This window comes from Macaca mulatta, chromosome 3, assembly GCF_049350105.2.
Source record: "Macaca mulatta isolate MMU2019108-1 chromosome 3, T2T-MMU8v2.0, whole genome shotgun sequence".
NCBI lineage: Eukaryota > Metazoa > Chordata > Mammalia > Primates > Cercopithecidae > Macaca > Macaca mulatta.
The window spans coordinates 90,514,020-90,529,214 of NC_133408.1; the positions used below are offsets into that span (position 1 = coordinate 90,514,020).

Genomic DNA, 15,195 nt, shown 5'->3' on the forward strand with positions numbered 1-15,195 from the left:
CATAGTAGCATGAAAACAGACTGATACAGATGCCCTGCGCAGTGAAAAAGCTCAGAGGGTAGAATTCTTGTTGCACTATTTGCTAGCTATGTGATATTAGGGAGCTGCTTAACTTCCCTGTTCTTTAGTTGTCCCAAATATAAATATGACAATAAAACCTGTTTCAGAAGGTGATTTTGCAGATGCAATCAGATGATGCCTTTGAAATATATGGTGCGTGTATTGAACTCTAAATTTTCTTTCACCATGTGATAATGCTTCATATTATCAAGCATTACATGGCATTTGACTCTACACCAAAGATACAAAATTATAAACAATAAATCCAGAAGATACTGTAAAGGAACCCCCCAGGTGAGCAACAACAGCAATAAAAGAGAAGTAGACAGGACAGCTTTGTGGGAAGAGGCGAGAGTGAAGTTGATAATACCAGACCAACCACATTAGATTAGACAGTTTATTGTTATGCTTTCTTTCCTATAAATAAGTATGTATCTCCTGAATCAGTTGTTGCTCTTTGGTTTTTTTTTTCCAGTGGTCCTTTTTATCTGTCTTTCTATCTATCTATGCATATTTTAGTAGCAAATGATGCTTACTGCCCATTTCACCTTTTTCCCTTTAAACGGTCCAGGGCAGTCAACCCAACAAATTCCAGCTATGGTGAATAATGTTCCTTCCTGCTAACACCAATGTGGATTCTTCATATCACAGGAAACTTGGTTTTCGGTCCCCAGCTTCCAGATCCTCTTCTTTCCTCTCTGGTCTCAGTGACGCATTCAGGGTTTTGTTTGTTTGTTTTTTCTTTTTCTTTCTTTTTTTTTTTTTTTTTTTTTTGCCTTATCACCCTGACGTTTCCATTCTGCCCTTGGCTGTTCCCATACCTCCAATTTGGAGATACTTTCAGCCCTAATCCCCTGGACTCTGTGATTGCTAGGGATGAGGGATTTGCACAATGATTGAATGAAACAACCTGAGCCATCGTGACCACTTACTCTACTCAGTGCAGAGCATTCTCCCATCCCCTGTTACGCTGTCAAACATGATTATTGGAAAATGTCAGGGGAGGAATAGTGGGATAGAGGGAGTAATGGGTAACAATGAGGGGTTGCTGTGCTTCTCTTCTATGCAAATTATTGTATTTTGGGTAAAACAACCCAGAATAGCATCTAATATTCAGGCACAGGAAAAGGGTGAAGTTCCATTGAAAGAGTTATTCCTAAAGCAACCGTAAGTGCTGGGTGGAGCCAAGGGAAGTGGAAAAGTGGGGATCAATTGGAAAGAAAGATGAAGATTAATTGTGAACTTGTGGCAATTTTCGGTATGATAGTGGGGTGGAGATGGGGCAGTAACTGAGAGCCTCCACACTTGGTGCCATAGTGTCTAGACCAGTGTGCCTACAGACACAGGCCTTGTGTTGATAGCAATCCTTCTCTCTGGTAGCATGCATTGCACTCTATGCCACATTTTATTAAATGATTCCATGGCACTCTGCTCACACCACCTGCAGAGGTTCTATGCTTATTATCCTTCACAATCATTGGCACATAAGCAAAGACATAACTGAGTAGGGCTAAATAAGGGGCAATACATGTTCATGCAACACAAGCCAAATTTAAGTATATCCTACCCAAAAGAAAGCACTTCAGCTTTCATGTAAGTGAGGCTTCATAACTATTGCTATTTATTGTGTCAACATGTATGTCAGGTTTGCAATGCCTTAAAGAACATCTATATTCTTACACACTTGAAGGGGGTATGAGGGGAGTCCTTTCTATCTTTGAACTGAATCCTACCCTAAAATCAGCACAAAGAATTCAAGGGAATTGAAATTCAATTTGCTTCCATCAGCTTCGTGCCAAATATGGAGATGCATGAGATACTATTTCTATCCTGCAGATGATATTAAGCCTAGCAGGTAAGCTCAGAAAATACAGAAAGAGTTTCCCCTATATGCCAGGTAATATGCCAGGGGTCAAGTTGATTACAAAGTTTAGCTGATTTCTAAGATTAATCAATAAGCTAAGTCAATAAATGTTCCCACTAAATTGTAGAGTACATATTCAATTAATCATCATTGTCTTAAAACTCATGATCAGTTAAAGAAGCTATAGCTGCCACCACAACCTTCCCAAAGGAATTTCTCCTAAATAGTGGGTAGGGTGGATATTTCTCCCAAGAGATGACCTGTTGACTGAAATATACACCTCTTAGCTCCCGGCCCCAAGCCTAGCATCTCACAATGGTCTCTTGCAAATCCTTGGCCATCCTCAGCCTGGCACAGGGCTGGACCTCCAGTCATAAGCAGTCCACTCCTTCACCAGGAAAGGTAGCTTTCCTGAGAAGCTCCCTTGGACTAGAGCTGTGGTTCCAATACTCTACATCTAAAAAGGTGTTTAAAGTGGAGCCCATGAAAACAGATAGGGACCCATGGTATGAATCCTACCTCTCTGGAAAATATTCAATAGCTTCTTCCACAGTTTTTGGTCCCAGTAATTGTTTCCAGTATTGCAAGCCATTGTCTCTCAATAAAACAAGGGCTAGAGATGGACCACTATTAGAAAAGGAAACAAAGAAGAGGTAATAAGAATTGTAGCTCAGTAATTAATTATGTGTAGGCAATACAAATGCATGTTGTTAAATAGATCAAAAACATGTAACATGTAAAATAATCTTTTAACAGAGGTCTGAAATTAGTTTCCACTGATAAATTTTCAAGAGCATATCTTTAAAATAGAAGCAGAGAAAGGAAGGGAAGGGGAGGGCCATGATTCTTGTAGATGTTTCTTTAATTATTCCCATGGTCCTGCTGGTTTACATGCCCTTGCAGGATTTCTGCTTCAATTGCGATTTCAGTTATTCTTCTAGCACATTTCTAGCAACTCATTCTTTCCAGAACTAGTTAACTACAAGATTACAAAAGCTCTTGAGAGTCAGTCAGTTCTCTGCTTAAACTTGATAGTGTTGTACACCCTGGACTTCTAGTGTTCAACTCAACAGGACTCCATTAACTTCCTCTGAGACCTTCCTACTATTCCAGTAACATTCCTGGAAGACTAGAGAAGGTGAGCAGAGGATTGGGATGGGAGCAGGACTGGTAGAGAAGTAAACTCAGAACGTGTTTACAGACTTGAGGAGTTTGGCAGCTTAAATAGAAACCAGACTTAGGAGAAAGTTTACATGATTCAAAAATAAATCAGACTGAGTTTTCTAAATCTTGAATTCTACCTGGTCATGTTTTCTATAAGTTTATTAAAATAGTCTTCATTTTCATATTCCTTGCACAGTGCTTGTGCTTCTTTTTCCGATAATACTAGTTGCCTTTGCTCCAGTATTTTGAAGTCTTCATCTCTAATAGTACGCAAAACATCATCTAAATAAAAACAGTCACATAATAAGTTTTAAACTGGTAGATTACTGGTTATGTACACAATACATAATATACTATCATGAGGGCATACAATGCACTTTACTCTCATACAAAATTTTGAAAATTTGCAGAAATAGCTTCTTAGGTTTTAATTTAAGGTGAACAGTGTCTCTTAACATCTCATTATGATGCATTTCCAATTTTTCATTGCATAGGAATCATGCATACATACACATACACATATACAACACACACACACACACATAGGTATCTCATTAAATCTTTTTCTTGGGTGTATGCATGTGAATATGAGTGTGTGTGTGTGTGTGTGTGTGTGTGTGTGTGTGTGTAGATAGTAACCTAAATAATCAACTAACACAATTATGGAAGTCATTATAAATAATTTTTATGTTCAATTACCATGATTTGATTTGTCCCATTTGGGGAGAAACAAGTTGATTGAATACCTGAAAGTATATCTCAACCTTCTTCTCTCTTGCCTGCTTCCCACTATAGCAGCCTAGAAAATCCAATACTCATACCTCCATCCTTCCTTACAGATAGTGTGGCAGTGTGATCCAGCTATGGTCAATGACATTTATAGGAAATACACTGGGGAGTCTTCTGAGAGAGGCACTCAGGGAGAACCTCTGTCCTACACCACCTTCTGCTTCCTGCTTTTGAATGTTTGAGGGACATGATGTTTGGAGCTGTGCGGGTCATCTTGTGACAAAGAAGGATAAGTCAAAAGCACAAATATTGACTCAGATCTCAAACAGCCTTAAGCTCCTTATTGAGGCCAAAAAACAGGAAATAAAGTGAATAAACTAGAACTAAGCAAACAATTGTAAAGAAAGAATAAAACAAAGTGCCATGCATGTTAATACAGTTTAAGCAACAATTTGCTTCAGAACAGCCTCACAGAAAAAAAAGAAAACACAGGATATATAGCTCTTGAAATTTGAAAAGGTGAAATCATATTAATTCTTAGAAGATACTGAAGTTTTTTTTAATTGCTAATTTTGTAAAAAGATTTCTGAAAGGAAGATACCTGATGACCACAGTTTAAAAAGTGACAACCAATCCCCAAGCAATTGCCATATAATATTAATAGCTTCTTGAAATGACTCATGATAAAAGCTGAGGAAAAATATTCAGGGAAGGTAAATCTGCATAAAGCTAAAGAAAGTAGATTTAATGGGAGAGTAGGTCGATTGTCGACCCTTGAGAATCCTGGTGATTGCCTTCCCTAATTTGCACTCTCTCAGTTAAGTGATCACAGACAAGTTATAAACCAGGTGTAGAGAGGGTCCTCACCATCCAACGGATAAATGGAAAAAATATTGGTGAGTATGCTTTATTTGCAAGACAGCATTGAGTTTCTTTGAACTCACCACTAGAGGATTGTTTCACTCTAAATTCCATGATGAATATAATAATAAATATTTTATTTTGCTTGCACTATGCCCACGACAATTTTCAAACATCCTTTCAAGCATTCCAGTAACACTTCCTAATGCAGTATTTGGTGACAGGTATGAACACATACAGAATTCCTGGTTCTAGATAAAGGCTTCTAGCAATTGCATAGAAGTTTCATGGAATAACCTGATGCATAAAAAGTCATACTTCAAAGTCTTAAACACCTTGTTGACTTCTTTCTTTCTTTCTTTTTTCTTTCTTTCTTTCTTTCTTTCTTTCTTTCTTTCTTTCTTTCTCTTTCTTTCTCTCTCTTTCTGTCTTCTTTCTTTCTTTTTCTTTCTTCCTTCTTTCCTTTCTTTTTCCTCCCTCCCTCCTTTCCCTCCCTCCCTCCTTCTCTCCTCCCTCCCTCCCCCCTTTCCTTCCTTCCTTCCTTCCTTCCTTCCTTCCTTCCTTCCTTCCTTCCTTCCTTCCTTCCTTCCTTCCTTTATTTCTTTTCTTTTTCTTGACAGGATCTCACTCTGTCGCCCAGGCTAGAGTGCAGTAGCACTATCTCAGCTCACTGCAACCTCCACCTCCCAGGTTCAAGTGATTCTCCTGCCTCAGCCTCCCCAGCAGCTGGGACCACAGGCATGGGCCACCACGCCCGGCTATGTTTTCTATTTTTAGTAGAGATGAGGTTTCACCATCTTGCCCAGGCTGGTCTTGATCTCCTGGGCTCAAGCAATCCGGCTGCCTGGCCTCCCAAGGTGGTGGTACTACAGGTGTGAACCACAGCACCTGGCCCACACCTTGATACCTTACTTCTCATCAATCACAGGTAAATTTCTAAGTAAGGTGCTTAATAGTTAAATAAATGTGTAAACATCAGTTCATTCTTAGATATCTATATAATTTTGAAAAACAATTGAGCAAAAATAAAGGGAAAATATTTTGCAAGTATCTAAATAAATCAAGCCACAACTACCAAGAACAAAAACTGAATTATCCACAAAGGAACAAAAACCAAGCTGACAGCAGACTCTTTCTCTGCAATACAACTTTGTGCTCACAAATTTGATAATTCAGATAAATTGACCCATTCCTTGAAATACGCTAAATATTAAATACCAAAACTCACACAATGAGAGCTAGGTAATATGATTATCCCTATATCTATTAGATAAATTGAAATAATCCTTAATAACATTCTGAAAAATACAGCACCAGGACCAGATTATATCACTAGTGAATTCTACAAAACGTTTAAGGAATAAATGACACCAATTATCTGGAAACAATTTATTTATTTTTTCCAGAAAATAGAAGCAGAGGGAACACTTTCTAACTCATTCCATGAGGCCAGCCTTACCATAATATTCAAAAAGATATTACAAGAAAGAAAAACTACAGATCAATAGCTCTCATGAACATAGGCGCAAAAATCCTTAACAAAATATTAACCATTCAAATTTAACAATGTATAAAAAAGTTACAAACCATGACCAAGCTGGATTTATTCCAAGTACGCCAGGGTGGTTCAACATTTGAAAATCAATTAACATAATCTCCACTAACAGGTTAAAGAAGAAAAGTCATATGATTATATTAGTAGATACAGAAAAATCGTATGACAAATTTAATACCAATTCATGATAAAAAATTCTTACCAGAGGAGGAATAAAGGGAAACTTTCTCAACTTACTAGAGAACATCTTCAAAAATCCTACAGTTAACACTGTCCTTAATGGAGAGAAACTAGAAGCTTTGCCTCTAAGATCGGGAAAAAAAAGCAAAGCTGCTCCCTCTCACTACTCCTCTTCAAATTCATACTGGAAATCTTAGCTAAAGAAATAACACAAGAAAAGGAAATAAAAGGTATACTGATTCAGAATGAGGAAACAAAACTATTGTTGTTCTTCACAGAGGGCATGACAGTCTCTGCAGAAAATCCCAAAGAATCATCATCATCATTGCCAACAACAACAACAACACAAAACTTCAGGCACTGATAAGAGAATATTATAGCAAGAGTTCAGGTTATAATTAATGCACAAAAGTCAATTTATTTCTATATACCAGAAATGAACAATTGGAATTTGAAATTTAAAACGAAACAATCTATACTAGCACTAAAAAAGAAAATACGTGGGTAAAAATCTATCAAAATACGCAAAGAATCTAAATGAAGAAAACTACAAAACTCTGGTGAAAAAAATCAAAGATCTAAATAAATGGAGAGATATTCCATATTCATAGATAATAAGACTTAATATTAAGATGTCAGTTTTTCCCAACTTGATCTGTAGATTAAACACAATCCCAACCAAAAACCGAGCAAGTTATTTTGTGGATGTGGAAATTGACAAACTGATTCCCCAGTTTATATGAAAAGGCCAAAGATGTGACACAGTATTGAAGGAGAAGAACAAAGTTAGAGAACTGATACTACCTGACCTAGCCACATCCATTAATGGAACAGAGTAGAGAGCCCAGAAAAAGACCCACACAAATATAGTCAATTGATTCGTGACAAAGTTGCAAAGGCAATACAATGGAGGAAGGACAGTCTTGTCAACAAATGGTGCTGAAGTAGTTAGAAATACCCTCTCAAAACAATAAATCTAGACACAGACCTTATACTATTCATAAAAATAACTCAAAATGGATGATAGACCTAAATGTAAAACACAAAACTATAAACTTTCTAGAGAATAACACAGAAGAAAATCTAGGTGACCTTGTGGTTAGCAATGAGTTTTTAGATACAACACTAAAACCACAATCCAGAAAGAAATAACTAATAAGCTGGATTATATTAAAAATAAAAACTTTTCTATATTAAAAATAAAAAGTGTCTGTGAAAGACACTTTTAAGAAACCACAGAACAAAAAACTTGGAGAAAATATTTGCAAACCACATATATGATAAAAGACTTGTATTCAAAATAAACAAAAACACTTTCTACTCAACAATGAGAAAAACAAACAACTCAATGAAGAAATGGGCAAAAATTTTAAAGAGACAACACATCATCAAAGAAGATACTGAGATGATTAGTAAGCACATGAAAAGAAGCTGTGCATAATATGTCATTAGGGAATTGTAAACAAGGACATCGGTAAGGTAATATTATTTACCCATTAATGTAACTAAACTCCCAAAAACTGACAATACCAAATCCTGGCACGGTTGTAGAGCAACAGGAACTCTGATTCATTTCTAATAAAAATGGAAAGTGATACAGCTGCTTTGGAAGACATTTTGGCAGTTTCTTACAAACTACACATAATTTTACAGCATGATCCTATACTCATGCTCCTAGATATTTACCCAATTAAATTGAAAACATACATCCACACAAAAACCTACATATGAACACCTACAGCAATTTTCTTCATAATGGCTGAAAACTGGAAGCAACCAAGATGCCCTTCGATAGCTAACTACATCAATAAACTTAGTTGCATACATACAATGGAATATTATTCATTGATAAAAAGAAATGAACAATCAAGCCACCAAAAGACATGGAGGAACACAAAATGCACATTGCTAAGTGAAAGAAGTCAATCTGAAAAGGCTATCCACTGGCCGGGTGCGGTGGCTCACACCTATAATCCCAGCCCTTTGGGAGGCGAGGCAGGTGGATCACTTGAGGTCAGGAGTTCTAGACTACCCTGGCCAACAGGGAGAAACCCCTCTCTACTAAAAATACAAAAATTAGCCAGCGTGGTGGCACACCTGTAATCCCAGCTACTTGGGAGACTGAGGCAGGAGAATCTCTTGAACCTGGGAGGCAGAGGTTTCAGTGATCCAAGGTTGCACCACTGCACTCTAGCCTGGGTGACAGAACGAGACTCCATCTCAAAAAATAAAAAATAAATAAAAACATATATATATATATATAATGAAAAGGCTACATGTGGTATGATTTCAACTCTAAGACATTCCGTAACATATCAAATAGTAAAAGGATCAGTGGTTGCCAGGGGTTAGGAGAGAGAAAGGGATTGGTATGTAAAACACAGGGGATTTTTTAGGGTGATGATTCTATTCTGTATAATACTGTAATGGGAATACCTAACATTATGCATTTGTCACAATCCATAGGATGCACAAAATAAAGAGTGAAACTTAATGTAAACTATGGACTTTAGTTAACAACATTGTAACAATATTGGTTCATTAACTGTAAAAGTGTATCACAGTAATACAAGATGTTGATAGGAGAAGCTGGGAGGCAGCAGGTATATAGGAACTCTGTAGTATTTTTCTTAATTTTTCTCAAAGTCTACAACAATTTAATTTTTTGGCTTGATTTTTCTGTAAATCTAAAACTCTTCTATAAAGTCTGTTTATTTAAAAATAACATATATTTGAAAATATTATCTTTTTTAAATATTAAAAGACATTCAAAATGGCAAAAAGACAAAAATAAAACAAAATCTTCCATAAAAGAGAATCCCATGTCTAAATCGTTTTACTCACAAATTCCAGTAAACATTTAAGATATAACTCCAATTTTATACTGTCTCATCCATAAAATAGGAGTGATTGCTTCTCATCTCACTTTATGAACCTGCATTACTCTGACACCAAAACCAGATAAAAACATTACAAGAAAATAAATCAACACGTATCCCTTCTGAATATAGACACAAAGATTCTCAAAAGAATATTAGCAAATCAAACCCAGCAGTGTGTAAAAAGGACAATACGTGACAGCCAAGTCAGATTTTTCTGGAGAATGCAAGGCTGTTTCAACATCAAAAATCAAAATAATCCAGCATATTATCAAAATGATGGAAAAAACACAATCACATCAATAGATACAAAAAAAAAATAGAGAAAAACACAACATCCATTCCTCATAAAAATTCTCACCTAACTAGGAAGAGGTGGTAATTTTCTTAATCTGATGAAGGACATACACAGCTAACACACTTAATGGTAAAAGACCAAATGCTTTTGCTGTAAGATCAGGTACAAGGCAAGGATGTCTCCTCTCATCACTCCAATTCAGCATCATGCAGGACATGTTAGCTAGCTCAACGAGGAAAGAAAAAGAAATAAAAGGCATACAGATGGAAATGAAGAAGAACAAGAACAAGTATCTCACTTTGCAAACCCTATTACTGTGTATATCAGCGATTTTCAGCCAGAGAGATTTTGTTCTACAAGGGGCATCCTCCAGAGACGTTTTTGGTTGTCACAATTTGAGAGGTGGGGCAGTGGGGAAGGGGGATATGATACTGACTTTTAGTGAGTAGAGGCCAAGGATGCTGCCTCACATTTTACAATGCACATAACACAGTCAATTCTCCCCCCTGGACAAAGAATGATCTGGCCCAAAATGGAAGCAGGTCTGAGGTTGAGAAATCCTGGTCTACACAGAAACACCAAGGAAACAATGTCAAAGCTCCTAGAAAGCTCCTGGGTAATTGGACAAGTCAGAGAATAAAAGGCCAATATAAATATTAATGGTAATTATGTTTCCATATATTAGGTATAAAAAAAGAATGAAGAGTGTTAATTTATGACTCGTGTTCTTGTTCTGCCATATTCACTCTGCTGTAAGAATGTGGGGTGAGATGAAAAGAACTAACTCTTTATGTGCCAGGTGCTTTATTTGTGTTTTATCATTTTAATGTTCTGAATTTTACACGTGAAAAAATAAACTTGGTAAAATATCTTGTTCAAGTTACACTATCAGTTATGGTAGATCCAAGCTTTGAATTGAGGCATTTCAGACATAAAAGCTTTCAATCTTTACTATGTAATAATTCCTGCAATGTTAAATTCTACTCTAACAAATTCACAGATTAGAAAATACCTTGTAAACTCTTCAGCTACAAATATGTTTTATTCACTATTATTAAGATATTAGTCAGTTAATACATTGATTTCTTTTTTTTTTTTTTTTTTTTTTTTGAGACAGAGTCTTGCTCTATCACCCAGGCTGGGATACAGTGGCGGGATCTCAGCTCACTGCAAGCTCCTCCTCCCGGGTTTACGCCATTCTCCTGCCTCAGCCTCCTGAGTAGCTGGGACTACAGGCGCCCGCCACCTCGCCTGGCTAGTTTTTTTTTTTTTTTTTTTTTTTTGTATTTTTTAGTAGAGACGGGGTTTCACCGTGTTAGCCAGGATGGTCTCGATCTCCTGACCTTGTGATCCTCCCGTCTCAGCCTCCCAAAGTGCTGGGATTACAGGCTTGAGCCACCGCGCCCAACCAATACATTAATTTCTTAAGGTGCTTTTTCTTCAATGTTAAATTTTAAAACAATGTCTTTAAATGTAATTATACTAGGGTTTATTCAAATCTCATCTATAAAATACTTAAACAATTTATGCTTGATTCCCTACCTTTCCTTTCATGAAAGAGATTTGGTCGAAGTAATGCCAATGTCTTTTCTAATTTCATGCTTTTCGTTTTTATAAAATCAGGGAAGAAAGTTTCCATGAACTTAGAAACATTAGTTGCATTCTCTTCAATGTCACAAAACTGAGCTACATGCTGTCTTTCCAGATATTCTTGTAAACTGTCAAAATCCAAAATACAATTTAAGATTATTGTAAACTGAAGTTTATAACCATGCCAACAAATTAAAACTGATAATATGTTCATAAACTACTAGAAGTTTAATAAAACAAAATTAAATTCCATATAAAGATAAATTGCATCTCCCTATTATATCCAAAAATATGATACTTAATTCAACTTTTTATTGAGCCCACTATAAAAATTACTTACATGATATCATCTATGTTTGACTTTATGAGAGAATAAACAAAGATCAAAATAAAATTTTGTGTCTTTAAGGAAAAATTTTTCTTTTCCCTATGTAGAACTTTCCAGATAGTTTTTAATTTTCTTTTTAATCTTGTCTTTGAACTAAAGGTTATCTGAAAATGCATTTAATATTTTCAAATGAAAATTGTCAGTTACTTTTTAATTGTTTATTTCCAATTTTATTGGATTATAATCAGAAAAATATGTGTGGTAAAATTTTGATTAAAAATGTGTTGAGGTTTTCTTTGTATAAAAGAAAAAATTATAGCGTGTAAGGTTGTATATATGTTTATGTTTCATATATTATAGATAATTTATCTATCTATATATACATATATATATACACACACACACATACATATGGGTTTTTTTTTGTTTTTTTTTTTGAGACAGAATCTCACTGTGTCACCAGACTGTAGTGCAGTGGTGCAATCTCCGCTCACTGCTACCTCTGCCTCCCGAGTTCAAGCGATTCCCCTGCCTCAGCCTCCTGAGTAGCTGGAACTACAGGCACGCGCCACCAGCCCAGCTAATATTTTTTTTTGTATTTTCGTAGAGATGGAGTTTCACCATGTTGCCCAGGATGGTCTCGATCTCCTGACCTTGTGATCAGCCCGTATCGGCCTCCCAAAGTGCTGGGATTACAGGAGTGAGCCACCGTGCCCGGCCAATTTAGTATATATTATTTATGGATTATATATTTTTAATTCCTCTACATCCTTACTTATTCTCGTCTGCTAGCAGGTATTTTTTCCAGTTCTCCTTATTTTTCCAGTAATTCCCTCCTTATGTACTTAGCTGTTATGTTGGGGGGGGCACAATTTTTTCTTTTTTTGGTTGCTATATTGTCATAAATGTTGCCTTCTACATCATGTCTTTCTTTATCAAATTTAGCAATTTTAATGATCGATGTTAATACTTTATTTTTCCTGGCTATTTTTTGGCCATCCCTTTATTTTCATCTTTTTTTTCTAAACAGAATATAGATGAGTAAAGTTGTTTAAATTTTTTATTTTGAAAAACATTAAATTAATAGAAAAGTTGCAAGACTAGGACAAAGAACTCCCATTTATACCCTTCATCTAGGTTCACCAACTGTTAACACTGTCCCGTATTTGTTCTCTCCATCTCCTGCTTTCATCCTCCAATGTGTGTTGAGGGTTGGGGGGGCTCTGCAGATCCATTTGAGAGTAAGCTGCAGATATTTTAACAATTCACCTCTAAATACTTAGGAAATATTACATTGCTACAAAACTATTACCTCATAAACAGTGTATATTCAATTTTCACTAATTTTCTAATATCATCTTATCTATAGTAATTTTTTATATTAATCCATGATTATATATTGCAAGCAGTTGTTTCGTCTCCTTAGTTTGCTTTTATCTCCAACAGTGACTCCACCTCTTTTGTCTTTCATGATATTGATATGTTGAAGAGTCCAGGCCAGTTGTTTGTAGACTTCCCTTCATTTTGGATGGTTTCAAATTATTGGATGGCCCAGTAGTCTCCTTTTACATTCTGGTTATGAATCTTTGGTAGGAAAACTACCTTTGTGAGCCTGTGTCCTTCTTGGTCCATTACTTGCTCCATCACATAGGAGGTGTATGATGTCAGTTTTTCCCATTATTGGTGATATTAATTAGTTGATATCCCCCGTTGCCTCTACTGAAAAGCTACAATCATCCCCTTATAATTAATAAGTCATCTCTGAGGACATTATATGAAATTGTGTATATATTTTTCACACAATATTTTTAAACTCAATGATGATTCTTGTGCCCATCATTAATATGGTGGTTTTTCATTTAGTTTATTTTTTTTACCTTTACCTAGTAATCTCTATATGTGATGGGAAAACTAACCTTTTCATAGTTAGCCTAATAGCCATATTCTTGACTTTATTTTTTTCATCTAACTTGATCTAGATTATTTATTTTAAATTGAGATTTCTTCTTTTTTCCCCTCTTTTGCTGGTCTGAGCAAGCTGCTATTCATTTCATGTTTTTCCCTTGTGAATGTGGAAGTTCTACTATACTTATCCACTGCACTAATGTTTACTGTCTTTTTCCGGCCCCTGTTGTCAGATGCGTATGTCCCAAATATTTCTTGCGTTCTGACACACTACCTCCCAATTTTAATACTCCAGTTATGCCCTTTCTGCAAATAAGAACCTCAAAATACAACTGTCAAAATACTACCTTCTTGATCTTTAAACCACATTGCCACAGACACCCAGAAACTTCTAGGTTTTGTTGAGATAATTTAGAATCTAGAAGAATTTTCCTCTATTTCTAGAGTCTTTCATCAGCTGTTATATTATAAAACCCAGAATTATGGACTGTATGTGTCTGTGTGTGTGTTCAGAGATTCCAAGTTTCGCTGATAAGAATTGTTTTTCTTTTTTTTTCCTCCCATATTTTTGATTTGGTTAAGTATATCCTCACGTATTTTCCACAGGAGTATATAGGTGATATACTGCTAAGTATGTCCTTGAAGATCTTCATTTGCTCTACCAGGTAAATATCTTAGCTTTGTAAGAATGCAGAGGTTGCAGTCTTTTTCTTCCAGTAGTCCTAAAATGAGCCTTATGGCAGTCAGGTATTCTTCCCTTGTAACTTATTCTCAATTGCTGCCAAGTATGCAGTTGGTGGAAGAGATCCACCTAAAGTGCAAGTGCAATTTTAAACCAGTAATAAAACCAATTAAAAGTCTGGTTGCTTTTTATCAGCACCATGTACCAGCACTCCTAAACATTAATGATAATGCTCCTATGTACTCTTGGAGTTCGCACATATTCATTACTTATCCTTTCGTAAGTAGTGTACTATACAAGGTGCTCTACATAGAAGCAATCCCAAAACAACAAAGCTATTGGCAGTATTGCAATTTATGTAATGTACTGTAAAATGGGAATTTCACCTGTCTGTTTCTATTAAACATAGAGTGGAGATCAATTTTCAGAACATCATGGACAAATGTTCAAAAATTAAGACTTTCAAAAAGCAAAATCTGGACTTCATTTCTGTGACAGATTAATATATACAGGCATACATGTATTTTATTGATAAAAACATTAATTAAATAATCTATCACTTTTTTCCTTTGGGACATATATACTCACATATTTATATATTCAAAAGTCCATAAAAGACTATTTTCTTTTCTTTTCTTTTCTTTCCTTTTTTTTTTTTTTTTTTTTTTTTTTTTTTTTTTTTTTTGAGACAAAGTCTCACTCAGTCACCCAGGCTGGAGTGCAGTGGCACTATTTTGGCTCACTACAATCTCCGCCTCCTGGGCTCAAGCAATTCTCCTGCCTCAGCCTCCAAAGTAGCTGGGACTATAGGCATGGGTCACCAGGCCTGGCCAATTTTTGTATTTTTAGTAGAGATGGGGTTTTACCATGTTGGCCAGGCTGGTCTCGAGCTCCTGAACTCAAATGCTAGGATTACAGGCATGAGCCACAGCATCTGGCCCATAAAAGACTATTTTCACTGTCTGTAATTTTATTCTAGCATAATTGTTTGCTTCATTCAGTAACTAATACTTAAAAATAATTTCGTCATACAGAGGAAGAGGATGTTAGGAAGATGATCTGCTCTGGGTTTCAAACATATGAAGTAAACAATTGCTTAT

At 35.9% G+C, this 15,195-nt stretch overlaps 1 protein-coding gene across 1 annotated transcript in view; it reads right to left on the reverse strand.

Annotated features, from left to right (window-relative positions):
• NME8 (NME/NM23 family member 8) overlaps positions 1 to 15,195 on the reverse strand; it is a 225,714-nt gene that overhangs the window by 13,190 nt on the left and 197,329 nt on the right. Inside the window, exons 13-15 of the mRNA XM_077996925.1 lie at positions 11,133 to 11,308; positions 3,226 to 3,370; positions 2,444 to 2,551 (exon numbers count right to left, since the gene is read on the reverse strand). Coding sequence (XP_077853051.1) covers positions 2,444 to 2,551; positions 3,226 to 3,370; positions 11,133 to 11,308 — 429 coding nt within the window. The remainder of the gene's footprint in view (positions 1 to 2,443; positions 2,552 to 3,225; positions 3,371 to 11,132; positions 11,309 to 15,195) is intronic.